A 25,987-nucleotide genomic window follows, 5' to 3' on the forward strand; every position below is an offset into this window, starting at 1 on the left:
ACAAAGTTTTATTGTGACACCAAATGGAGGCAGGGGAGAAAAAGGCAGCAGGTTGTCTCTTTCTGGTAGGGTTCAGGGAGGAAAGGTTGAAGGGCACAGCAGGAGAGGGATGGGACACGGGCAGGTCCTTACCTGCACATCTATTGCGTTAGCATTAAAGATAAAGAAACAAAAAGACCACAACAACTTGCCATGGCACTGCTACCCAGAGCTGGGAGTGTCCCATCCCTGGGTGCTCAGGGTTGGGCTGGATGGGGCCCTGGGCAGCCTAAGCTGGGGGAGTCCCCAGCCCATAGAAGGATGGTGGAAACAGATGATCTTTAAGGTCCCTTCTACCCCAAGCCATTCTATGGGTCTGTGATCCTATGTATGTCAGTAACTACAAAGCAGGCTCTGAAACTCTGTTTCCCAGTCTAAGCTGCTGATGCCCAAGGGAGCACAGGGCTGGCATGGAGACACTCATAGAACAGAAACAAATGGCAGCCGCGTAGCATCTGCCTGTTTCCATGCGTGTGGAACTTAACAAATTGCATTAAGTGGCTTATCACAAAAACTGTTTTATTTCTCCTGGTGGAGCTGGGGTCTGTGCTGTTCTGGGTGTCCCTACAAGCTGTTTTGGGCACTTTGGGGTGGGCTGCTAGCTGCCTGTATCCTGGTGGGTGATGCTCTCAACAGAAACTGCTTCTGACTGCTTGTACTGATGTCAGCCCCTGAAATGAAACTGTCTTACCCAGAGCTTTTGGGGAATTTGGCTCTACAGTTACGGTACTGATAATGGGAGTCCTAAGTGGAACCATGTAAATGATCCATTCATAGAAGGAAAATGTCAAAAATAAAAGCTAATGCAGAATAAAAGCAAAACATCCCCTGGAGCCTCTATGCTCCAGAAAAGAAGCCACTGCCCCCAAGGCCAAAGGAGTGGGACAGCTCTGGGGGACAGAACACATCTTGTGGGGAATCACAGAATGGCTTGGGATGGAAGGGACCTCAAGGATCATCAAGCTCCAATCCAACTGCCACAGGCAGGGCCACCAACCTGCAGATCTAGACCAGGCTGCCCAGGGCCCCATCCAACCTGGCCTTGAACACCTTCAGGGTGTTTAAGCCTCATCAGCTTAGCCTCACTGAGCATCTTTGTGTTTCAGCCCAAAGTCAAGCTGTCTGCTTCAAGGGCTGCTTGTAGGCACATCAGTGTAGAGGTGCCCTGATGTGCTGACTGAGGCAATGCCTTCCATCCCCCCTGCTTCCCGAGGACAGGGCACATCCCCAAACGTTGGCATGATCTTGGTGCCAGGGCCAGGCACTGTGAGAGGACCCGGTTCAGAAACCACACAAGGCACATTTCTTTCAAAAACATCGTTTAATCCATTCATTCCACAGCATTGCCATCGTACACACCTGCATGACACTGTAGTACACTGGACAGAGGTCTAAGATGCAATTACCCAGCAATACTCTATATATATTTTAAATTACTTATTTTTTAGTTAAAAAATCAAACCCTTGAAGATGGACACTCCACTGGCTGTCCTGGTGCTGGGTGCCCACAGGCCTGCTCCCTCCAGAGAATTAAAGGCACTTATCAGTGAGCAGAGCAGCCCACCCCTCCTGCTGAGCATCTCTGCAGTGGGGCTTCAGGCTGAGCCCCCCCATCTGCACCCCATGGGGGGTTGGCCTCACAGGTGAAAGCACAGCGCAGGAATACAACAGCAGCAGCTAGCTATCACTGCATGCAGGTACAGCAGCAAGACAACAGGAGATACTGACAATTGAACACCCCCACTATTATTATATATATTTATATATATATTTTCTGCATAGATTCCAAAAAAAGCAAATTAAATAAGAGGAGTTTCCATTGCAGGTGAGCACAAGGCGCTCCCACCTGAGCCAGCCTTTGCTATTGGAGCAGCACAACGTGGCAAAATGGCCCCAAAGTGCCCCAAAATGCTGCAAAATGCCAAGAGAGCTCTCAGCACCTGGCCTGCTTCAGGGGAAGGAGGGGCAGAACAACAGTAAGTAAGTGTCAGTTTAATAAAATACATTCGTGGTGGGGGGATGGAATTTGGATGTGTCTCATGCTTTGCTGCAGACACCCTGAATAAGTCATCAGCTGAGTGCTTTGCTAAGGGGAATCTGTCATGGGGTCAGGTCCTTGGGGGGAATGAAAATGTGGAAGGCAAAGGTCCCCGCTCCTGGGAGCAGAGCAGGGCAGGGACACAGTGCACACAGAGCAGGGCACAGCCCCAAGGCAGGGGGGAGCTGCTGCCATATTGCATACATTTCAGATGCTGCTGAAGATTTTTAACATAGATTTTTCTTTCTCTAAATTTCTGACACAGGTGAGTCATTGAGCTATTCAGCGTGGATAATAAAATATAGAAACATCTATGTGTGTGTGTGTGCCTGGGCCTAACAACAGTCACAATATTAGGGCCTGCTGAATGCTAGTATAGAAGAATAGCTGAAGTCCATGTCATACATACATGATGAGCTTACAGGTAAGTAGCTGTACAACAGTCCTGTCTTCTCTGCACAACTGTACGTGCTTGGCTCTTTTTGGTGATGACAAAGGAGGCATTGCACACTGAGTTGGCTGAGTACATCACCGAGTCAACCACCGGCCAACAAAAAGACGTGTCATATGAAACAAGTTTTTAAATGTTTATTTTACATCTTTATACATAAAACTTTCCAGGTAACTCTTTGAAACCCAACTCAATGTTAATAGCACATCTAAAAATGAACGTCAGGTAGTCAACATTCACAAAATGTTGAAAACTGATTAAAATGTACATATTACCGAAGGTTACGACGTCACTACGAGGCAGGCATGTCTTTTGGACTTGTATAGCACCGTCAAGTACAGTCTCTTTATTTAAAACTACAGTGAAGAATAAAAAAGTAGTCAATGGTAAAATATCGTCCAACGTAAAACCTCTAAGCAAACAAAAATAAAGTTAAACTGCCCTCTCTCCTCAGCCATGTTTTATAACGTTATAAGTACTGTACATTTTTCTGTCATAATATTATTAAAACGCCTGATATTGAGTGGCACGAGTAAAAAAAGAAAAAAAATAATTAAAATAAATTAAGAAGCGGAGGCCAATCACCGGACATAAAGCTTCGGACACGACCAAGGACTAACACTGATTTGCTGCGCGCCACTGAGGACATCAGCACGTGTACAGACACAGAAGCGAGGGACAGGCGAGCTCCATCTCTGCTGCCACAGACTCTGGGGTTACTTTGCTGGCATCTTCTCTGCCATGTGCTTCTGCTGGCTCTCGGCATGTCTGGGGAGGAGCAGCCTGGTTATGCGTTGGCGAAAGCATGGAGGTGGGGTAGTGGGACTCTGTAAGCTCACGTCTCCTCCCAGATCCTGCTCTTGTGGGATTGAGGTCACCCACAGCCCAATCCCACCGACCTCCCATGCTACCTGCATCTCACCGCGGTGGTGACAGTCCCCATCACCTCCTGCCACCAATGAGGTTAAGCCATAGGGCTGCTGCATGGACACAGCCCATTTTTCTGCTGGCTTGGTGGCTTCCAAAGGCTGACAGTGGGGGCAAATGGCCCCTGGACCCCTCCCTCACCTGGTCAGGTCCTCGATGTCCACCAGCATCGCATCCTGCTCCGTGTGCAGCTCATCCCGGATGAGCAGCAGCTGCACCAGCTCCTCGTTCAAGCCTGGGGCCGGAGAGAGAGGAGGAGAGTTCACGCTGAGCAGGGGGAGGTTTGCAAGGAGAGGAATTTTGCAGTGCTTCAGCCACAGGCATGAGCAGCTCCACATCCCTAGCAGGAGCTGCCAGGAGGGACGGTAATTAACGAACGTGAGCAGTTACAGAGTTGCAGAGCAGCCCAATGAACGTGTTGGGGCTATTTTTGTCCTACAGCCACCTGAGACATTTCCTTTAAGATTAATTAATCATTGATAAGGGAAGGTGGAGATGCCGGGGAATAACCCTGGATTCTTTGGAGAGAACAAAGACAGACAAGGAGGCAAACGCAAGGATACGTGAGCCATGTTAATGTGTTGCAAGACAGAACATATGTACTAGTGGTGTCTATTGGACCAGAGGGCTTCTCCACTTCTGGATGCTGCTGAGGCCATGCAGAGCATTGTATCAAAACACAGCCATAAGGCTGCATGAAGCCACAAAACTGGCAGTATTTCTGGCTGCTTTTAGACGCTGAAGCAACGCTACCTTACTGAATGCCCTCTGAATGCTTGATGGATAAAAAGAAAGCAAAAAGCCAAAGGAGCCAGACCTAGCAAACAGCCCACCTCCAGCAGCTCTCCTCAATGGTTCCATTCCTGTACATTTATCAGCATTTTTACATATATCCTGAAGTAGACGGTGCTTACTAAAGAATAATTAAACAAAGACCACTTACTTTCTATCTGTGAGTGGAGATCATTGACTATCACTTGTAGCTGCCCAATTGTCATGTCTCTTAGGTCGGCGGGTTTTAAGTTCCTTTTCATCAGGCATTCGCTTATATGAGGCATATGTGGGAGCTGGAAATGAATTTTCATCTGTTTAATTCTTTTTGTCTGAATTACCCATATTTCTGCACAGCACCAGTTTGCCCAGACACATCCCCCCCTGCAAACACCCATTTGTGGCTACACTGAGACTACCAAAGCATCTGCCAGAGCTCGGTGCAGGCCTTCAGCCTCAGCTGGGAGGTCGTAACACAGCACTGAGCTCCATGCTTCCCCCTCTCCTCTCCTGCTCCCATAACACCCAGGGCAGAGGGATGAAGTTCCATTGCATCGGCCAGCACTCACCAGATCCGCCACCGGAGATTTCTTCCTGTTCTGCTTCTCCACCTCCACCTGCATTTTGGCCATGGGCTTTGCCATAGCCAAGGCCATTTTGGCTTCAGCTTGGAGTTTCTTTTGCCTGGTGAGAAAATCCATGTCATCGAGGGACTCGGACTCCTCCTCGGTCGTGTCTCTGTCGGAGTAGGAAGAGCTCTGCTTGCTCTAGGGAAGCAGACACGCACCGTTACAGCCCGGCACCGCCGCCGCGGGGACAGAGCAGAGGAGCTGACCTGCAGCTTCACACCCTCTGCATGCACACAGAGGGGTTCATTTCTACAGGCAAGGTGAAGATTACAGGGTTGGCTGGCTTTTTTTTCCTTTTTTTTTTTTTTAAATCAAACTCATTTCTTGATTGGCTCTTCTGAGTATTAGCAGCCACTTGAGCACTTTAGATGGAGCCAAACAGATCGATAAGTGCCTAATGGACAAGCTGGTTAAGCTGGAGGAAAGCCCACCACGGGTCTGGGGCCTCTGTGTTGTATCCATGAAGGAAAAAAGGAGTGGAGAGCTGATAGGAGCCGACACCACTCTGCACCCATTACTGCTCTGACAGAGCACAGAGAAAGGAAGGGCAGGAGAAGGGCACTGTCCCTTGAGTGCAACCCCCCAGCGGGTCTGTCCTGTAATAGCAATGTGCCAGCTGCTCTGGGCTTCAGTGCCTCAGCAGTTCTCATTATGGCCCATGTGCTCTGTGAGATGAGCCACCAGACCTACCATGGGTGACAAAGGTGTGTCCAGGCTGGTTTCTGTCTTGCTGTCATCAGCATCGCTGTCCTTATCACTGCCACTGTCGTTCACAAAACAGATCTGCAGGTTCATCCCGCTCTGGAGTCTGCAGGGAGGAGAGGTGACGAAGGGGATGGGGATGGGGATGGGGATGGGCCGTACGTAATGGCAGATCTGTGATGCACAACACTCTGCTTGGCCTCATTGGCCCCAGGGGCAGCAGCACCCAATGCCTGGGTTGGAGGTGACAATTCCCACATAGCATTAGGAAGTGACAGCTCAGACTGAAAACTCATCAGCTCCACCATGACAGTGCCTCTACCACCATCTACTGCTGAACGGCAGAAATACCCACAACACTGCAGAGCTTCGTCATCGCGGCCATGAAACTCCGTGTGCTGACCAAAAGGATTTACTGAGGGCTGTCCCAAGGCTGTCTGTGGCACTATGGCATCTCATGGGCACTCCTCAGCAGAGCCCTGCCCAGCTTTTGCTCCACCACATGCTGTCCATGCTAAGTACCGGCGTGCAATGAGGAAGAGGAGCAGCACAGCCCTGAGCATGGTGCGATACAGGTTTGCAGCAGGGCTGCTTGCCTCTTACATTGCACTCCTTTTTCTATATTCAAGTTCCAAATGATCCTTTGGGGGCAGCTCTGTTGCCTTTCCTGTGCTCCATCACCACGTGTCCACGCTGGGAGAGGCCCATACATAGACAAGCTCTGCAATAAGGGGGCTTATATTGGTCCTCACACCAAACTTTCCACTTATTTTAGTGGTATTTTTTTAATTCATTATTGCTATACAACAGATGGCATTAACACATGAGCTTTTGAGCCAGGCTCAGTGAACACAGCGCCCAGGTTGGGGAGCAGGACACAGCTTTTGCTTGGCTTCAAACTGCATTATGCAGAAAGGGAAGAGTAAGTGCAAATCAGGGTCTGTGGGACACCTGCATTTCAAGAACATGACTGAAATGCCTGACCCACACTCATCCCAACAGAGAGGCAGACGAGGCACCTCTGGGAGCACCAGAATATTAGAAACGAAGGATGCTGACTGTATTGTAAAAATCCTGGATTAAAATGGTGCACAGCTGGGAAAGCAGCGACCGGCCTCAAAAGGAATCCAGGAAACATCCTGTGGGACACAGCTGGACGTGGAGCCCTTCCCTGTGAGCAAGCACCAGCTGTTCACAGTGACAGCAAGCACAGGCTGCAGCAGCCCAGCTCTCCCACTGCCTCCTCCACGGCCCCGTGTGATGAGCATGGAACCCCTGACTCAATATGCAGTGTGCTCTGCTGCAAAAAAAAGGATGCAACAGCACAAGGAAGCATCCTGTGCTTGCCCTCAGGGCACTGGGACAAGGAGACTGGGAGCACTGTGGTGGAGCAGTGGGGACCGCCAGCCTCTCCTGGATGTCCTGACCCATGCAGTGCATACCAGTGCTCTGTCTGGACTATAAATACAAACAAAATGCTGCAGCATCCAGGTACATTAGGTGTTTTCTCATGGTATGGCTGCCCAGCCCTGCTGCAGGTTGTTAATTAGTCCTGCTCTGTAATTACAAGACAGCAGTTACCACTCAAGCTGCAACCACACAGAGCACAACTTTCCTTTTCAGATGCACTGTGGTTCAGTTGCATTTTACAGTCTCACCTCCATGCTGCCCTAGTAGGATTCCCCCTGGTTTTATGCCTCTCCCAGGTTTCTTCCTCCCTGCCCCACATCTGCCCACAGCACAGAAGGCACTCGAGCTACCCAGGATCCACCCTGGCTGCTCAGTGCAGTGTGAAACACGCAACCAACAGAGCCCAACTGGTGACCAGTATGAAACAGGTGGCCACCTCTTGAACCACCGGAGGAAGATGCTCTTTCACAAACCAACAGTTCTGTTTTTAACCAGCTTTCTTAGGATCACAGAATAGTTTGTGTTGCAAGGGACCTCTGAAGGCCATCGGTCCCACTGCCCACAATGCACAGGGACACCCAAACTCCATCAGTGCTCAGAGCCCAGCCCTCACTGTGGGTGCCTGGAGGGATTGGGCACCCACCCCTCTGGGCAGGCTGTTCCCAAGGCACTTGGGTTTGTTGAACCTCATGAGGTTCTCCTGGGCCCCGTCATTCACTGCGCTAACCCAGCAATAAGACCAAGCTCTGTTGCTTTGGATGTGCAAATTTCAACAGGAATTCAGACACACAACTCCTTGGCCAACCCCACCAAGCAGCCCAGCCTCCACTCGCCCCGCAGCCCTGCGTACCTGGAGGACAGGCTGGGCTTGCCGCTCTTACTGCAGCCGGTGTAGAGCCCTGGGCCATCGTCGAAGAAGCTGCCAAGAGCCAACTTCTGCCTGATGGACTCACGCTCATTCTTCTGAGCCTGCAGGGGAAGGAATGCAGGAGGGGTGCCATCAAATTACCAAGGTTTGAAGAATGCATTCACACAGAGGCGTTTTTTTGAGTAAGGTTAGGCTATGGGATGGATTGGAACGGGTCACCGATCCACGGCTGCGCAGTCGGTGTGCAATGAATGAGAATCACAGATCTGTACCCCAAATCAACAGCAGTACTGCGCTGGTGTCTGTCGGCAATGGATGACAGGAAGGGAAAGTAAGGGCAGAAGGAACATTTGGAAGCCCTGAAACATTTCATTTTAAAGTAACATGTAACAGCTGATCAGGAATACAGCAAATGAATATGTACCATCAAAAGAAAATGTACCAGGCAGCATCCACAGCACTAACATAGCCCAGTGCCTCAAATTCTGCCTAAACAACGCACCTTTATCTGACAGAGGGAAGTGACAAATAATGAAATGTAAATTATTAACGTAAAATAGCTAATCATTTAATCTAACCCCAGTGCTGACAACGTACATTACAGCATCGCGCTGCCCATTATGTTGTCAATCTCTTACCAAAATACATACTTTATTTGTAATCTAACTCCTTTGCCACTGCTACAAATAATTCAGAGCAATGAAAACAACGCCCAGAGCATCGAGGGGCATTGAATTTTCAAGTTGTTCCCTGTTTTCTTTTTGTATATTATTTACTGACGACGCTCCTGGCCTGGTAGCACACCACCCCTTTGGGAATGCAGGAAAGGAGCCACTATTTTGAAGAGCAGGCCAAAATGAGATGAAGCAGTGACACAAAACCCAAGGAAAACAGAATTTTTGTGCCACTCACTGCACCCCTGGGCATTGCTGCCACACTGGGCATGTGATGGGTGAAAAAGATGGAAGAAACACCAGTAAATGTCCATGGTGCACCTTTCCCTCTTAAGAAAAAATCACAGAATCATATGGTTATGATGGTTATCATATTAATGGTTGGGTTGGAAGGCACCTCCAGCATCACCCAGTTCCAACCTCCCTGCTGTGGGCTGGGTGCCCCCACCAGATCAAGCTGCCCATGGTTCTATCCAGCTTGGCCTCCAACACCCCCATGTTGGAGCCCTTCTCTGCCAGGGGCCAACCTCCGAGCTCAGCTGCCTCCAAGCACCAGATGGGCACATGGGCACATCCCCACAGCACTTTCATATTTCATGATACCATGGATGCTTCTCTTCCCATCCAGAGGACCCCTTCTATCCCATCTCCGCGCCCAGACATTTCCATCTCCCACCAGAAGCCAGGGGCTGCAGCACAGGGCCGTGCATTCCCTGCACACCAGCTGTACCTCCAACACGTGCTGAAAATCACTCCACATTAAAACACACACGAACGCAGACTGCTCCCGCATGTTTTCCCTTATAGATGGAGCTCTCTCCACACCCGCTGTAATTTTGCTCCACGTCCCACTGCGGCTGCAGCTGCTCCCAGTCTGACATCTGTACATTTAATCAATGTGCCATTTGTCTGCTCCACCAGGCCATTACCAGGGATACGAAATAATGCTATTCCCAGTCCTGAGCTCAGCACATCCCATCTTATAGAACAGACCCAGCGTAATGACCGTAAAGAAACGGAGAGTCCTATTTGTTATGATAAAATAGGGAACAGTTACTAAGAAATAGAATATACCTAAGGGAACCAGACTTTATGCTGTAGATAAATTACCCGCCAGCTGCTCGATGCATCCTGAACCGGGCACTGAAAACTGGAAATTGAGAAGGAAAATTGCATGTGGTTTTTCTGACTATCAAATATACTCACTTCGTATATAAAAAATAACGCATGGAATAAAAAGTACAGGTACTAGCAAGGAAAATGTAAAACCATGTTATATTTAAATGTGCATTTTGACATCGCATCCCTCAGCTCTGCCCCAGCATCAGCTGGGCAGTGAGCCTCCTCAGGGGGTTAAAAAACAACAGAATAATTAAAAAAAAGATGGGGTCGATAAACAGGAAAAAGATATGGAAAAGATTTAAAAAAAAACCCTGAAAAGTTGTGAATTGATGAAGATTCATGCATTACAAAGGGCAGCGCTCTGCGACTCTTGTTTGGAGGACACAAGCTCGGGATCCCCGTGTCATGCTGTGCGGGCCTTTTCTTGGCCATCCCAATTCTATGTTCAGGGCTGCTTGGCCCACTGGCTGCTCACACCGCTGGCAGCAGTGCCCACAGTGCTGCCTGACCCACTTTATCTTCTACTGACCTATTTTGTCATCTATTTCCTTCTGCATATACACAACACTGGGTGAGCAAGGAACTGTTCAATCCTTGGTCTGTACGGACACTTGCCATCCACGAGGCATACTGGTTTACCACAAAAAGCCTCTCTTTGGCCAACACCCCTAATTTGCCCCACTGATACTTCATCCCCACGCAATCCCCATCCGTCAGGCTGTCCCCTGCTGACCTGTGCATGGATGGGAACCACGAGATTTCTGCTGATTTCTGAGAAATGAGAAGAGCCCCCAGCGCATCGCCCACGCCGTATTATTGGCGTCACTTGAGAATTAAGAGCTGGGCTGCTCCACTCACCCGCTCTGCATGCAGGACGCGGTATTAGCAGCCTTTATGCATTACAGACGTCACCCAGAAGAGCAAATAAAAGTGCACATCAAATATTTATCTGCAACTCAGGTGCCGCAGCAATCTCCCAGGCTCCGCGTTGCACTTTGGAACCATCCAACATTAACAGCCCTCCATTAACAGCGGACGACAGCGACATTTCTGGAGCTGTACTGATCGATACCAAGGGCTGAGCAGCAGGCATGGCTGGTCTGTGTGCCGCCCAGAGTGCTTGGGAGGGAACAGCACAACAAATTCACAGAACCATTAGGTTTGGGAAAGACCTCCGAGATCCCCAATCCAACTGCAGCCCACCCCACCGTGCCCACTGCCCTTAGTGCCACATCCCCCCGGCTCTGAACTCCCCTTAAGGGATGGTGACCCCACAACTCCCTGGGCAGCTGTGCCACTGCCCGATTACTCATACAGAGAAGAATTTGTTCCTAGTATCAATTTGGTGCAACTTAAGGCCATCACCTCTTGTTCAAGAACTGCAGGTAAACGAATGCCTGGAGGGCAGTGCTGCTCCCATCCAGCCGAGGGGTTAAAGCCTATGGGGGCCATCAGGGGACATCACCCCACTGCTGTGGAGCTGCCTGGTCCCTGCAGCCACACCACGGAGACTATTTTTGCCAGGGACTGTCATTACCAGCCATGGACAATTACTATATTTAAAGTCCCAGACCCGTACACAGCACCCTTTCTTACTTCTGTGCAGTACAAAGGCTATGATTGGATTCACCAGCAGAAATTATAATTATGCAACACTTGTTTTTGTACGGCCGGATTTGCTAGAAAAACACAAAATGCTCATCATCTCTCAAGCCATGTGGCACGGAGCCCAAGAAATGCCAGCTCTCCTGGTCTGAGGAGGTGTCTGGGAATGCCCCTGGGGACAAGCTGTGACGAGGACACACAGAGGGGACAGTTCTGCCACATCGCACCAGGGAGAGGGCATCCGTGGTTAAAGGCAGCGGTGGGGCACGAGCATCCAGCGCAAAGTGGCCACGCGTGCAGCCCCACTGTACAGCCCCACTGTGCAGCCCCATGCCCGAGCACGGAGTTCTGAGCAGGTCTGCCCTCTCTGCAGCCCTGTACGTGCAGCCCCACGCCCTGTGCACGCCGCCTGGCAGCGCCCATCCATGCGGAGCACGCCGACAAAAGGCCCCTTTTTGTCTCCTACCTTTTTATAATTCCCCTCCACATCCCGCGCGGATGCCTGCCCGATGATGTCACCCATTCCATCACCAGCCCCGCTCATGGCCCCGTTCCCCGGCTGCTCCCCGTGGGCACATCTCCGCTCGCCGCGGCCGTGGCACTGGGATCGCCGCTCGCTGCTCCCCGCGGGCGCAGGCCTTGCCCTAATAAAGTCAAAGCTGCGGGCAGGCAGCAGAGCGGGACCGGGAGAGGAAAGCTGAGGGCTTCCTGCAGCCACTGGCAGCGCCGGGTAAAAATAGCCCCAAGTGCTGCACAAGGGCAGGAAAAATCCCGGTGTCTGATGTCAGAGCCACAACCTCCGACAGTGAAGTGATTGCAAAGCGGAGCTCGCCTCCGATATCAGCTTCCCTAGAGAGCTGCTTCTGGGCTCTTGGAGTTTTTTCAGGTTCCTAGGAAGTAACCAACAGGACCCAAGTGGTATTTTATGCACAGCTCAGACCCCACCGCCCTCCCCATGCACTCACAGGGCCGCAGCCCAGGGTGCACAGCCCTTATCTCCCCCAGCCAGAAGCTCAGGGACCACGCAGGGGATCTTTCAGGCTATGGGGTTTGCGCCCTGTTGGGCCAATGCAGCACATCAACAGCAGCACTGCTCCTTGGTGTGGCAGAGGAATGCCCTCAGCAGCCCCACAGTGACAGATCCCAGTGCCACCACTCCTCTTTTCAAAGGCACATTGCCTTGAGTTTGCTGGCTCCAATCACCCACAGGTTAACCACCACGGCATTACCCCATCCTGAAGTTTCAGGGGGGAAATAATAACAGCAGCAGTACGGGGCACCACTTAATCCCATTGCTTTCCCAGGACACGCAGCTCTCTGCATGCCTCATTCTTTCTGCTTCCCCTCCACCGCTGACTCACTGTGTCATTTCCCAGTGCTGCTAAATTTAACCTCCCCCGCTGACAATGGGGTCCCTGAGTTGGCAGTGATAACATCTCCAGTTCTCAGCCCAGCTCTGTGCACAACACAATGCTGCTGCATGCACCGGCCCTCCGTCTCTTCAAGGAAAGGGCTTCTGTTTTTAAATACTGCAAACGCTCAGACGTCGCAGACTCGCTCTTAGGGTTGGGGAAGACCTTTCAGATGCCCGACTGACAGCCCACCACCCTCGTGCTCGGGATCTCCTCCAAGGCACAGCAGGGGTTGCAATGGGCCCCTGGGTTCTGCCCTGCAGATATGTGGTGGAATAGGAGGGGATGGGAGAGACCTCCTCCAGGTCAGAGGATCACAGAACCATTCAGGTTGGAAAAGAGCTCTGAGATCTCCAACCCAACACAGCGCCACCATGCCCACATCCCTCAGTGCCACATCCCCGCAGTTCTGGAGCACCTGTGGGGACAGTGACCCCTCTGCTCCTTGGGCAGCTGTTCCAACAGCATTTGGAGAACAAATGCTTCCCAATATCCAACCTGACCCTCCCCTGGGGCAGTGGGAGGTCCTACCTCTGGTCACCTATAATGATAATATGGTAACCCACGTCACAAGAAAGTTCTGCTAAAGGGAAGCAGGCAGTGCAGCATCTCTCCCCAGATACATTTCCTCTCCCTACCACAACAGCAGCATCATAAATCTGAGAAACAAACCCCGCAGAGTGGAGGAAGGGCTTTGGGCATGCAGTCTAACACTGTTCCATTGGCCCTGACACCACCTCACTGCTCACTGCAGCCTTCATGCCCCCCGTCTTGCCACCCAGGCTGGGATGCAGCCCCCCACACCAGGATGCCCCACGCAGGAGGAACATCTCAGTGCAACCCACAGATGCTGTCCCACCCTGTCCCCGGTGACAACCCCCATTCCACAGCATCTTTTTGCAAAGCTGTGGGCACCGTCAGCAGCGGGTTCCTCCTGGGGAAGGATGCAGACGTCAGATTGCATCAGCTGTGAGCCAGCTCCATGGTTACAGCACTGCTGAGTGTAAGGGGAGTGCTGTTAGAAGCAGCCAGAGCCACCTGAGGCTGCTCTGCTTTTTATAGCACCGAAGGAGAAGTTAATACAGGAGTATGTGGGGCTGCGTGGCCACAGTGCAGGGCTGGGGGCTGCAGGGATGGGGTGGCAGCCTCGGGATCTGCCCAGGCAAGGTGAGGGATTGGGCTGCTTCATTGCTCATGGACAGCAAGGAGCTAAATTAAACCATGCCATGCCTATGTAATGCTGGTTTGTGTCAATGCAAAGCCCAAAATGATTCTGATGCTTGTTCCATTGGGAGAGGGAACCACCACCATCCCATTCTGCTCAGCATCAGCTTCCAAATGCTGCTGTCATTGAGTTGTCAGAGAAGAAACCTAAATTTCCTGTGAACTAAAACAACTCACTGCAGATTGGGGAATGATGCTGACCCTTCCCACCCGGGCTTTAGCACATCCCGTGCTCCCAATGCATTTTGTAGAGCATTCTTGGGATCAGACCGAATGAGAAAGCCCTCAGCCTGCTTTCCAGAACGCAGCCTTTGTTCTGTGCCATGGCTCTGGGAGCAGTGGGCAGCTGGTGTTGTATGGCCCATGTGGGGCTTCTTCTCAAAGGCCCATTGTATGAACTCCAAGCAGACCAAGGGCCAGGTCCTGCACCCCACTCACAACCCCATGCATTGCTGTGGGTGTGGAGCAGAGCTGAGAGCTGCACGGAAAGAAGGGAGCTGGGGTGGTGGTCAGCAGCAGCTGAACAGAAGCCAGCAGTGTGCCCAGGTGGGAAGAAGCCAAGAAGTCTTGTCAAATGGTAGGAGAAAAAAAAAAAACAACGGAGCCCGGAACAAAATATTTGGCACAGGAAAATAAATCAGCATAAAACAGAAAAGGAAATAACTAAGAAGTTTCTTTTTGTTTACACTTGGGTTACTTGCAGCCTTCGGGCTGCTTGTCCTCATTTGGTTGCTCAGAGGTTTCCAAAGGGCATTCCTCTATCAGATCTTAGAAATTCCCCTCTGATGGAGGCAGACCCCTGGTAGGGCTGGCAGTGCCCAGCGCTGGAGCACGCAGGCAGCCTCAGGGCAGAGCTCGGAGCCTCCTGAGCACAGAGAACCCAAAGGAGAGCAAAAGGAAGAGTGCAAGGGCAGCAGGTTCCCAGGCCACCACCCTCTGCGGTGCTCGGGTCAGAGCTTTTCTGCTCAATGTCCCTAGGGCAAACATGTCCCCAGCCTCTCTCCACGCACTGGCTCACTCCTCTGTTTGCTCTGCAGCTCTCCTAAATCCCCAGGAGCTACAGTGAGCAGTTTGAGCAGGGATGTGAGGAGCATGGGCAGGCATGGCTGCCCCATCCCCAGCTCTGATGGCTCCCAGATGGAACCACAACCCGGGATTCACGTTTGGCTTTTGGGCTAATGAGCCAGCGGGGGTAGGAAGGTTGTGGGACAGATTGCACTGAGTGAGAATGCACTCCCCGGGATCTGCATTCCTTCTGCCTTTTTCTGTCTTCATATTTACTGTTCCGGAGGAGAGAGACCGGCTCAATGGAAGCAGATCAAACGCAGCAACACTACTGCAGTGCAATGAAACATCAGCACATAGGGATGCTGCCAGGCCAGCACCAGGCACTGCTTGCCATGCACCATGCACTGCCCACAGGGCACCGTGTGCCCACTGCCCCGAGATGCGCAGCATCTCAGCAAACGTGCCAGGAAACATCCCCTGCCCACAGACAATGGCCCCATTTATAATGGCAGGAGAGCAACAGGCTTGTAGCTGCAGAACAACCAGCTTCCCTCCAGCAGAGATAAAAAAAACAGCTTTTTTTTTTTTGCTTTTTTTTTTTTTTTTCCCAAAGGAGCTAAATAGGGAAATCCATTTCCAGAAGCACTTGCTGCAACAAAAAGCATCCACTGAAAAACCACCTGAATTACCCCTACACACAGATATATACACTGATATCATTTCCCTCCATGGTACCTTTACCAATAAGAGATGTTTAGCCTTAAGATGAAGCCTGACTTCAGAGGAACGCCGCAGCTGAGCTGCTGCCCTGCACAGCCCCTCTCTCAAGGCCCAGCTCTGCTGCTGGGAATGCTGCTAGGCCATTCTGCAACACGCCCTGCACCGCACGTACGCACTGCTGAGTGCTGCTGTAGTGCAGGGGATGCTCACATGGACCAACCCAGCCCCATACGCTGCCCTTCCCCAAGCAGGTGCACCCATAGCAGCACCGACCCTCTTGGCACACAGCAACGGAGGCACAACAAGAATCGTAGAGTCATCGAGTCATTCAGCTTGGCAAAGAGCTGTGAGCCCATCGAACCCAATGCCTGCACGGCACCAAACCACAGCTGCAGGTGCCGCATCCACAGCGGGATGCCGGGCTCCCACTGCCCGACGAGGCGGGGGTCCAGCACCCCACCGCAGCCCCGTTCCTCATTGAGCAGCGCAACGTAACGCGTTTAGAAATCGTTCTCTCCCGCAGAGATACGGGGCCGCGCGGGGCCGGCGGATCGCACGCACTCACCCGGAGCAGCTTCATCAGCGGCGGGGCTGCGGGAGCGCTGCGGGGCGGGCTGACGGCGGGGCCGGAGCATCCCCGAGCCGTGCCGCGCCGCTCAGCCCCACCGCGGCTCTCACTGCGGCTGCGAGCATCACATGGCGAGCACAAAGCCCGGCCCGACCGCGGCTCCTCCACAAAGGCTGCCGCAGAGCGCTCCCCGCGGCTCCGTTTCCCCGCGCCTCCCGCAAATCCTTATAGGAAAAAAAAAAAAAACCAAGCAAACCCAAAACAAACAAACAAACAAAACAAAACAAAAAAAACACAAAAAAAACCACAACCAAACCAAACCCGCCACAACAAACCCGCGTCCTTCCCCCGGCCCCGCGGCCCCTCACCCGGTAGGCGCAGTTTTCCTGCAGGACCATCTCCGAGCATCCCGCGGCTGCTAAGATGGACGCTGCCGCCCGGCCCCGCCTGCTCCGCCGGGCGCGGGGGGGTTGGAGGGGGGGGCGCAGGGCTCGGCTGCTTCCCGCACCGCGCGGCCCCGCAGCGCCTCCCGCAGCGCACAGCCGGGGCCGCCCGTGGCACGCAGTGCCAGCACGGAACACCCAAGGCCGAAGCGTCCCAAGGCCTGCGGGGATCGAACACCCAATGAGTGCCCTTGTCACTGGGGGGAGCTTAGGGCCAGGCTGGATGGGGCTTTGGGCAGCCTCAGCCGGTCCCTTCCAGCCCAATCATTCCAGAGTTCTATCATCTTTAGGGCCCCTTGAAATCCAACTATTCCACAGCTCTATGATCTTTGATGCCCCTTCCAACCCAACCATGCCGTGGCTCTATGATTGCTCTGCAGAGGTTTTCTGCAGGGTGATGGCTTGCTGCCCTTTGCAGGTGGCTTCATCACCTCTCCAAAATAACACTATAAGATAGCAACCATCTCCCACAAGCTCAGGCCAGACACACATGGGGAAACAAAACCCCCACTTTGCTTTCTATTGTAAAAGGAAAAACTGCAAAGAACAGAGGAACAAGTTATCAATTCTCTGCCTTCACAGCTTGTGGGTGCTGGCTCCTCACTGAGCACCATTACCTCAGTTTGGATTCACCACTCACCCTCTGGGGGCTGACAGCTGCCCCACAGCCCCACCTGCAAGGGTCTGGGGCACTGCTGGCTGTGAGAATACAGCAGCTCCCACACTCCAACCCTGCCTTCTGCTGGGCATGGCTCACCCCCGAAATGGCCACTGCTCCCCATACCAACACTGCCCAGAGGTGAGCTCACAGCTCGAGGATCCTAAACGCAACATGGCTTTATTCTGCAGTACCAGCTATTGCCTGCTCCTCCTCACAGCCAGCTGTGAGGTTCCAGAATGTAAATGACTGCAGAGGCACTTGCTCCCAGATTGGATTCCTGAACCAGATGTGCCTGCAGAAAAATTGGCCTTTGTAGAAAAACAGCTCTGCCCAGCTCTGCTGGCTCCTCCTCCATGCTAGAGTGCATGCAGGGGAGATAACAGCAATCTGCAGCTTCACCAGGAGTGGAAATGGAGATGGTAGGAAAAGAACTATGGGAACTCATGGGATAAGGTTCAAAACCGAAGGACAAATGCACCAAGTGACCCAAACAAGGCTTCCTCCTGCGTCTGCAAAGCGTCCCCTTCACTGAGGTGGGGCTTCCCAAACATCAGCATTTAAACATTCACTTTCAGCACAGCACACACCTTGGGCTTGGCGTGGAAAAGTACAGTGAGCTCAGAACAGCACCCTGTGCACCTCGTCTCCAATGTCAGCCATTGGGCACATCACAAGAGAAACTCACAGCCCTGAGCCCTCTCTCCCATTGCTCCCTCTGGATGCTCTGCAGAGGGTTTGGGACATGGGGAGATCCAAAAAGAAGGGAGAAGTGGCTTTACCAGGCACACTGCCCATAGTCAATCACCAGGACGTCATCAGTTACTACAGAACCACTAAGGTTGGAAAAGACCTCTGAGAAACGAAGGGGCAATCACCTGCTGGCACCAGTGCTGGGGAAAAGACATCACGTCTGAGTCCTGCACATCCCCAGCCCTCCCACAGCCATCCCCATGCGGGGGAAACATCCTCAGACACAACCACAGGATGTGGGGGGGCACATCCCCACCTCCATGGGAAGGAAGTGAGCCATGCGGGTGAGCAGCGGGCAGGAAGCCGTGGCCGGTCCATCCCAGCGCACTCCTCTCTTCCCACGGCCCCATGCAGTGATCAGCACACACCCTGTGCTGCCTGCTGACCCCAGCCCCATAAAACAGGGACACAGACCTGCTCCCATCCACCCAGCTGGGAATTACACGGGGCATCACGGGATTTCATCTTTATTTGCTAGCGATTTACTAGGAGTTATGGGTTTAGCTCCTCTTTAAGCCAAGCTAAAGCTTCCCAGGGTTTAAATCTAGCAAGAAAGAAAAAAAAAAAAAAAAAAAAAAAAAAAAGATTATATTTTAATCGGTTAATACTAGAAATCTCCTTGGAAAGGGGAACATTTGTTTGGATTACATTCGTGTCTAATGCTCTGGACTATTACTTCTTTCTTCTTTCTCGAGGGAGGGCGATGCTGAGCAGCATTCCACCCCCGGGGATGTGCCACTCCTCCCTGGGAGCAGATAATCACACTCACAGCCCAGGCCACAGATACCCAGGAGGTGATGGAGTCACCATCCCTCTGAGGGTCGTGGTTTAGTGGGAAATACAGATGGATGATTGGATCGGGTGATCTTGGAGGTCTTTTCCAACCTTGGTGGTTCTACGATTCCCATTCCCTCCTGTAAACCACCAACAATTTCACCCCAGTGTTACAGTGCTGTCAGTACCCTGGAATGCCATATGGTGATTGCAGGCACTCAAAGCTTTTTGGTGGTCCAACAGGAAAAACCAACCTCCAGACATCCCACCTGTATCAGCTCGCAGATACAGCTGCATGGCCCTAGTTTCCAATGGTGCCATTAATCAGCTGGCTCACACGTGCTTAATAGAGGATTTACAAATAGCCTGATGATTAGTAGGTACGATCTCCCACCAGCTTTTTGCTGCTCATGAATGGAGAACCAATTCTCCATTCTAATGAGCACAGTGAGATAGCAACTGAAGAGCTATGGCTGCCTCCCCACGGTTGTATTTATGTCCTTAAGGATAAGCTGCTCCTTTGGAAACACGAGAGTTACATTATGCAAAATGCTATGGAGAGCACGAGCCCTTCAGTAGAACAATATAAAACTGCAAGATTTTGTATTAATATAAATAAATTAGCACGTTACAGCCCACTTTGCTCTGCAGTGCTATTTCTGTCCTGTTCAGGAGAGGATTTGTAGCAAACTCCATTGGCACACATAACATTCAGTGTTTGTGTATAGATACACACAGTGCAGGCCTGATGCTCACAGCACGGCGAGGTTTTGGGGACTCAGCCCCAGCACCTCCTCTGTGCATCCTCTCACCCAGCACAAACCCAACGCAGCACCAAGCCCAAGTCAAAGGCACCCAACACCACAGCCAGGAGATGGGCTGCGCCCGCCTCCTCTGTAATAAATCACCCAACTTCAATGAATTACCCAACCTGCAATAAGTTACAGAAGTCCATTGACCAGAAATGATTGTTTTTCCCTTTCATGTCCTTCAGGGCAGCTTCTGCTGTCACAAAGTCTTCTAGGACAGCACTTGGAACAGCACCGTGTGAGAAGGAGGAAGGGAAGGGGAAGAATGAGACACATCTCCCCAGTGATGATGAAGAGTCATGCAGCCTTCAGCTTCCCCAAACAGACACAAGGGGGAACATCTATGAGCAGAAACCCCACATCCTGTGCTGTGGGTCCGTGTGCTTCCAACAAAGAACTTGGAATTCCAGCCTGGCCATGCAGGAGCACAGACACAACCTGTGCTTATATGTTGTCTTTAGTACAGTGCTCTGTGCTGCCAGTCATCAATGAGTCCCCTGAGCCCATAGGTGAGACAGAGCAGCATGTGAGGATGGTGCTGGCATCACTCTGGAGCTGTTCTGGGGTTATCATAGAAAGGTTTGAGTTGGAAGGGAACCTTAAAGGCCATCAGTCCCACTCCCTGCAGTGAACGGGGACACCGCATCTCCATCGGTGCTCAGGGACCTTGAAATGGGGTTACCCTGGGGTTGTTCCAGTACCAGTCACCCGGAGCCACCTGCCCCACTTCCAGCCAAATGTGTGCAAAAAGACTCAATTAGGAAAGTGCAGGCTGAAGAATTCCACAGACCACAACCCCATGTCACCCAAAATTCAAAGCTTCTCTGTCAAACGCAGCCAAATCCAACACAAACACGCCGAGACACAGGGCAGAAACAGGCAGCTGGGGACTTCGGTGCCCACAACAAAGCCTAGCAGAAATCTATGTTTTTTCTTTTTTTTTTTTTTTTCCCTTCCCTTCCTATTTTTGGTCTACTTGTACCGCTCACAAAGCCACCAGCAGCAGCCCTGCAGCTCCCTGTCCACACACACAGGTCTCCCAGCTGCACCTCCGGGTTGGTGCAGTGGGAGAGCAGAGTGAAGCTCTCACCACGGCGAGGGCAGAGAGGCTGAGCACAGGGATGGAAAATGCTAAAAATACCAGTAATGGTAAGGGTGGGTCCCAGTTAGTCATGCAGTGCAGGAGCTGCAGCCGGCGCGAGGCAGCTCCATATAAGAGCAAAGGAGCGATGCTCGCCTCGTAAATCAGATTTGTCACCCTCCCTTTGGCTGTGAGCTTTGCCTTCCAGTGAGCCCAGCTCTGGGAGCCCTCTGCTTTTAGCAGTTCCACAGCAGGGCTCATCTCAGCCTCCTCCTGTAACTGCAATCACAGCAATGCGCTCCCAACCCAAGAGCACAGAACTGCTGCTTGTGCTCTATGCAGGGCACCTGTCTATCCAGGAGCTCTATGAGCAGAAAACAAAGCCCAAATGACATTCATTCCTCCAGCCCCCTGCTTTTGCACACCAACCCATGCTTTTCCAAAGCTTTGGGAACACCACAGTTATCATAGAATCCTAGAATGGCTTGGGTTGAAAAGGAGCACAGTGCTCATCCAGTTCCAACCCCCTGCTGTGTGCAGGTCACCAACCAGCAGCCCAGGCTGCCCAGAGCCACATCCAGCCTGGCCTTGAATGCCTGCAGGGATGGGGCATCCACAGCCTCCTTGGGCAACCTGTTCCAGTGCCTCACCACCCTCTGAGTGAAAAAAGATTGCAATATGCCCATATCACCCCTGTCCCTGTGCATCTGTGGGCTCAATTCCACCTCTGAGAGCAATTAGCAAGCATACAATACACAGTGTATCATAGAACCATTAAGGTTGGGGAAGCCCTTTAGGATTCCCATCCCAACCCACCCCACCGTGCCCACTGCCCACATCCCCATGGTTCCAAACACCTGCACGGATGGTGATCCCACCACTCTGCACAGTCTGTGCCAATGCATCACCTCTCCATTTCCTAACATCCAGCCTGACCATGTGCTACAGACAACACCAGGCACTGCCTAGGCATAGAGGCTTGCAGTATGGCTCTGAGCGTGCAGTGACAGCACCAAGGCTCGTGCTTCTCCATCAGCTGTAATTAACTCTGCATGCATTCATCTGAGCTGCCCCCTTTCCTTGAGGAAAAAAGAAGAAAAAAAAAAAAAGATGAGCATTTAGCATTTGTATCCATTTTTTTTCCCAAGAACTTTCACATTCTTCTTTTCTCTGCTTTGCTTTGCTGCAGCACGACATAAATCACTTTGTTAGAGTTGTCTGCCCAGGGCAAGGCTGGAGCCAGTGATGAACACAGAGCCTTCACCTAACACAGAATCCTATTTCACGAGGTGCAGGTGAAAAGCAGGCACAGAGCTCAGCATCCTGCCATGTCCTTGTCACATTGCTCCAGAACTCACTCAGCCCTTCAGCAAAATGACCCTCATGGGAAAAAAACCCAAACCCAACCCAAAGGTGCCTTCCTCAGGAGAAAAAAAAACAAAACAAGGCCCCTTCATGGCTAGCTGGTGATTTGAAGAAACACAAGGAGAGGAAGCAGCAGAAGAAAGCAGAGCCTCACCAGCTTGTGTCAGCCCTTGTTAAGCTATCAGAGATGGGCACCAATGCAAATGCACAGCATAGAAAACTGTAATAAGGAGCATCAATCACAGATTACTTGTTCTTAAACAGCTGAGATCAGTTTATCACCCCATTCCTGATGGGAAGGAAAACAAAACATGATGGCCCCACACAGCCCAGGCACAGAACTCTGCTACTTCCCCAAGTCCCTCTTTAATAAATTCAGTATGGGAGTTACATTAAATAAAAAAATGTACATTAAATTTTTAATAACTCACTAAAAGCATTTCAATCCCCTACAGACCACACATATTACCAGTTTTGGTGTTCATAAAGAATTAAGCACTGCCATACAGTTCTCTCTCAGTTTTTCCCAGCATTGCCACCTACCAACCGAGAGCAGTAAATCTCATTCCTGCACCTTTCCCTTTTCTTTCCTTTTTCCATTTCCTCCCTCTTCCCTTTTATTTTTCCCCTCTCTTCCTTTCTCATTTCCCTTTTCCTTTCCCATTTCTCCTTTCCCTTCCTTTTTCCCTTTTCTTTCCTCTCTCAGTTTTTCTTTCCCTTCCTCTTTCCTTTTCCTTTCTTTCCCTTTCCATTCTCCTCTCATTTTTCCTTTCAATTCCTCTTTCCTTTCCCCTTCTCCTTTCTTTTCCTCCCATCCCCCCCCCCCCCCCCCCCATTGCCATTATTTCTTCCACCTCACACGAGCACTTGGCTTTCATTCTAACAAAGCATGGACAGGTTGAAAGAAATGGCTTTAGTGCAATTTTCTCATTTAAAGGCGACCCATAGATCACTGAGCAGGAAGCTGAAATTGGTGGAATAAATAAGCTGCTGTGACGCAAATGACTCCATAGGCGTGATGGGGAAAGACAAAGTGGGTGAAAGTGACACAAGTACTTGAAAAAGCTGGAAACCCTTGATGACAACAGCTATTACAGAGCAATCCTGCCTCAGGGAACAACTCAGCTCAGGTAGCTCACTGCCATCAGAGCCCTTAGTGCTTTGCTCACAGAAGTGGGATAGATTTGGCAAAACATGGCACAACACAGGGAAGCTCCTCCGCTTCCCATTTGTCCTTAAGGTGACAGAGTAAATCTCAAGCATCCTTCACAGGATGCGAGGTCCCCATGCAACCACTGTGCTACTCTGGGGCTCCTGCAGGATGGATGCTGGATCACAAAAAGGGCAGAGGCATCTCCATGGCTCAGGCTTCAGCCCTGCATTCACTGCTTAGTATATTTTACTCCCTCTGCTCTGTGCTCATGAGAGGCTGGGGCTCAGCACTCATTCCCAAAAGGCTCTGCCATCAGCAATGGCAGCCGGCCCACAGCTCACCCAGATGCTCCTCTGCAGATCCTGAATGCATTTGGTGTTGTACTGAATAAATACTTGACTCTTCCTGTGCTTTTTAATACGCTCTGCCTATAATTTCTCTCTTCACACACACTGCTATTACACACATACCATCCCTGAGTGTTGCTGCAGTAGCTATGGTTCTTCAGCAGTCAAATTAACACGTTTTGCACAGCACAGGCCAATTCTGAGAACTGGAAAACTCTAACTCTCCCGCTTAGCACACACAATATGCAAGAAAATGATGCCTAAGTGCATAATTAGTACCCAACCAAGTGTTCCTGCTGCTCCTTCAGCCCCAGCCACCAGCGCTGTGTGAAGGGAGCAGCAGGGCACGGGGCTGTAGGGTTACACTGCAAAACTAATTCACACCAATCATTGCATGACCTCCCCAAAAGCTCTCCTCTCTCTTCAGAAATCTTCAGTTCTTTGCTGCCCATTACACCCAATACCCCAAATACTCTTAAAACATACCCACGGATCTTTGAATGGGCAGCACCATAAATGGCACTTTTTAAAGATATCACAGAATCATTCAATCAATAAGGCTGGAAAAGACCTCCAGGATCACCCCAGCCCACCCCCCCCACACCCACTGCCCACATCCCTCAGTGCCACAACCCCACAGCTCTGAACACCGCCAGGGATGGCGACCCGACCACCCCCAGGGCAACTGTGCCACTGCATCACAGCTCTTTTGGAGAACAAACCTTTCCTAACATCCAACCTGGAAGTCTGCTGCTGCCTGCACTGCAACCAGCACTCCCACAGCCCCACTTTCTCAGTCTGAACTGGGGATTTCTGCACACCATAAGGAACAGCCACTTACCAGGCGGCCGGGCAGCTTGCTGGCATCCATAACAGAGCTCTTCCCATCACATCAACTCTCAGATAAAGGAGAATCGTTCATCAAAAAGGCATCTGCACACTGTCACCCCACATATTTAGCGTTTTCTTTAATGACAGCCTTTGCAGCACCGACAGAGGCAGCTTGTAGAGTTTTTACTTAAGATTGTTAATTACGATCATTTTGCTTGGACCAGTTTCAGCCCCAGCAAACACGCATCTCCCCAGTTTGTGTAATTACAAATGTGCTTCCAGAACCAAGCCCGTCAGTGCACCTACAGCTGTCTTCTGAGCTGACTGACAGGGCACACTTTGGCAGAACCATTAACACCCTGCCAGCCTCATCTAACCTTTGAGCTGGGTGGAAAGTGGCCGAAGTACGACGCAGTCACCTTGTTGTGTTTTGTCACCAGGCGTATCCGAGGCACCACGTGTGGCAGGTCAGCCCCTGTTCAACCCAGTGACAGGATTTCCTATGGCTGAAGGGTTTGTGCTCCTCATCAACACAAACAAGCTGCCTCTGGAGTACCCCTCCCAGCCAAACAGCCCCATTCCCTTCTTTGGGTGCCGAAGAAGGAATTTAATCACAGAATCATAAGATGGCTGGGTTGAAAAGAACCTTAAAGATAACAGAACCATAGGATGGTTGGGTTGGAAGGGATCTTAAAGATCATAGAACCATGGGATGGTTGGGTTGGAAGGGATCTTAAAGATCATAGAACCATGGGATGGTTGGGTTGGAAGGGATCTTAAAGATCATAGAACCATGGGATGGTTGGGTTGGAAGGGATCTTAAAGATCATAGAACCATGGGATGGTTGGGTTGGAAAGGATCTTAAAGATCATAGAACCATGGGATGGTTGGGTTGGAAGGTCCTTAAAGCCCCCCCCAATCTCACCCTCTGTCACAGGCTGGCTACCCCCTGCTACATCAGGCTGCCCCATTCAGCCCAGCCCTGAGCACCCCTAGTGATGGGGCACCCAAGCTCTGGGCAGCAGTGCCAGGGCCTCATCTTCCTAACCTTCAACCCAAATCTCTCATCTTTTAGTTTAAAGCCATTCTCTCTTGTCCTCTCACTATCAGACCATGTAAAAAGTCTCTCTGCCTCCTGTTGATCATCTCCCTTTAGGTGCTGGGGGCCTGCGGTGAGGCCCCCCTGCAGCCTTCTCTTCTCCAGGCTGAACAAGCCCAGCTCCCTCAGCTTTTCCTCCTAGGAGAGGTGCTCCAGCTGATAAATAAGAGAGCCCAGGCACCCTGCTGTCAGGTGCGTGAGGAGGTCTGGCAGGGCTTCTACATCACAGGAATGACAGAAATGCAATTCCCCTCAAGCCACAAGTTTGATTTTGAAAATGAGTGTGTCAGAAGTGAAAGTTCAGACAGCTCTTCTCTGGGGAAATGCCTGCTGGGACGAGGAACCCAACGCTTTAAGAAGGCTCAGTCAAGCATCTATGACTTAAAGTGAGAACAACCTCGCTGCCCACCTCACCAAGCAAACATTTGCACCCTGAATGCTGGAGGCAGAGCACACCGGCAGGCAGGAGCTCCGCACTGCACTCCCACTGAGCTCAGCCAGCAGA

At 51.3% G+C, this 25,987-nt stretch overlaps 1 protein-coding gene across 5 annotated transcripts in view; it reads right to left on the reverse strand.

The window, feature by feature from the left end:
* Nucleotides 1–3,244: 3,244 nt before the first annotated feature.
* The window catches only part of LOC306949948 (schwannomin-interacting protein 1), a gene marked incomplete at both ends in the record, with an annotated part of 100,379 nt that continues 77,636 nt past the window's right edge, over nucleotides 3,245–25,987 (reverse strand). For 3 of the 5 annotated variants that reach the window (XM_079540012.1, XM_079540010.1, XM_079540011.1), the window contains 6 exons: nucleotides 3,245–3,296; nucleotides 3,597–3,690; nucleotides 4,399–4,522; nucleotides 4,796–4,993; nucleotides 5,546–5,663; nucleotides 7,818–7,936. In XM_079540012.1, coding sequence (XP_079396138.1) covers nucleotides 3,245–3,296; nucleotides 3,597–3,690; nucleotides 4,399–4,522; nucleotides 4,796–4,993; nucleotides 5,546–5,663; nucleotides 7,818–7,936 — 705 coding nt within the window. Of the gene's footprint in view, nucleotides 3,297–3,596; nucleotides 3,806–4,398; nucleotides 4,523–4,795; nucleotides 4,994–5,545; nucleotides 5,664–7,817; nucleotides 7,937–16,536; nucleotides 16,567–25,987 lie in introns of those variants that run through there. The other 2 variants (XM_079540013.1, XM_079540009.1) reach the window with 2 other exon arrangements.

Source organism: Tetrao urogallus (assembly GCF_951394365.1).
Source record: "Tetrao urogallus genome assembly, chromosome: 9".
In the NCBI taxonomy this organism is placed as follows: Eukaryota; Metazoa; Chordata; class Aves; order Galliformes; family Phasianidae; genus Tetrao; species Tetrao urogallus.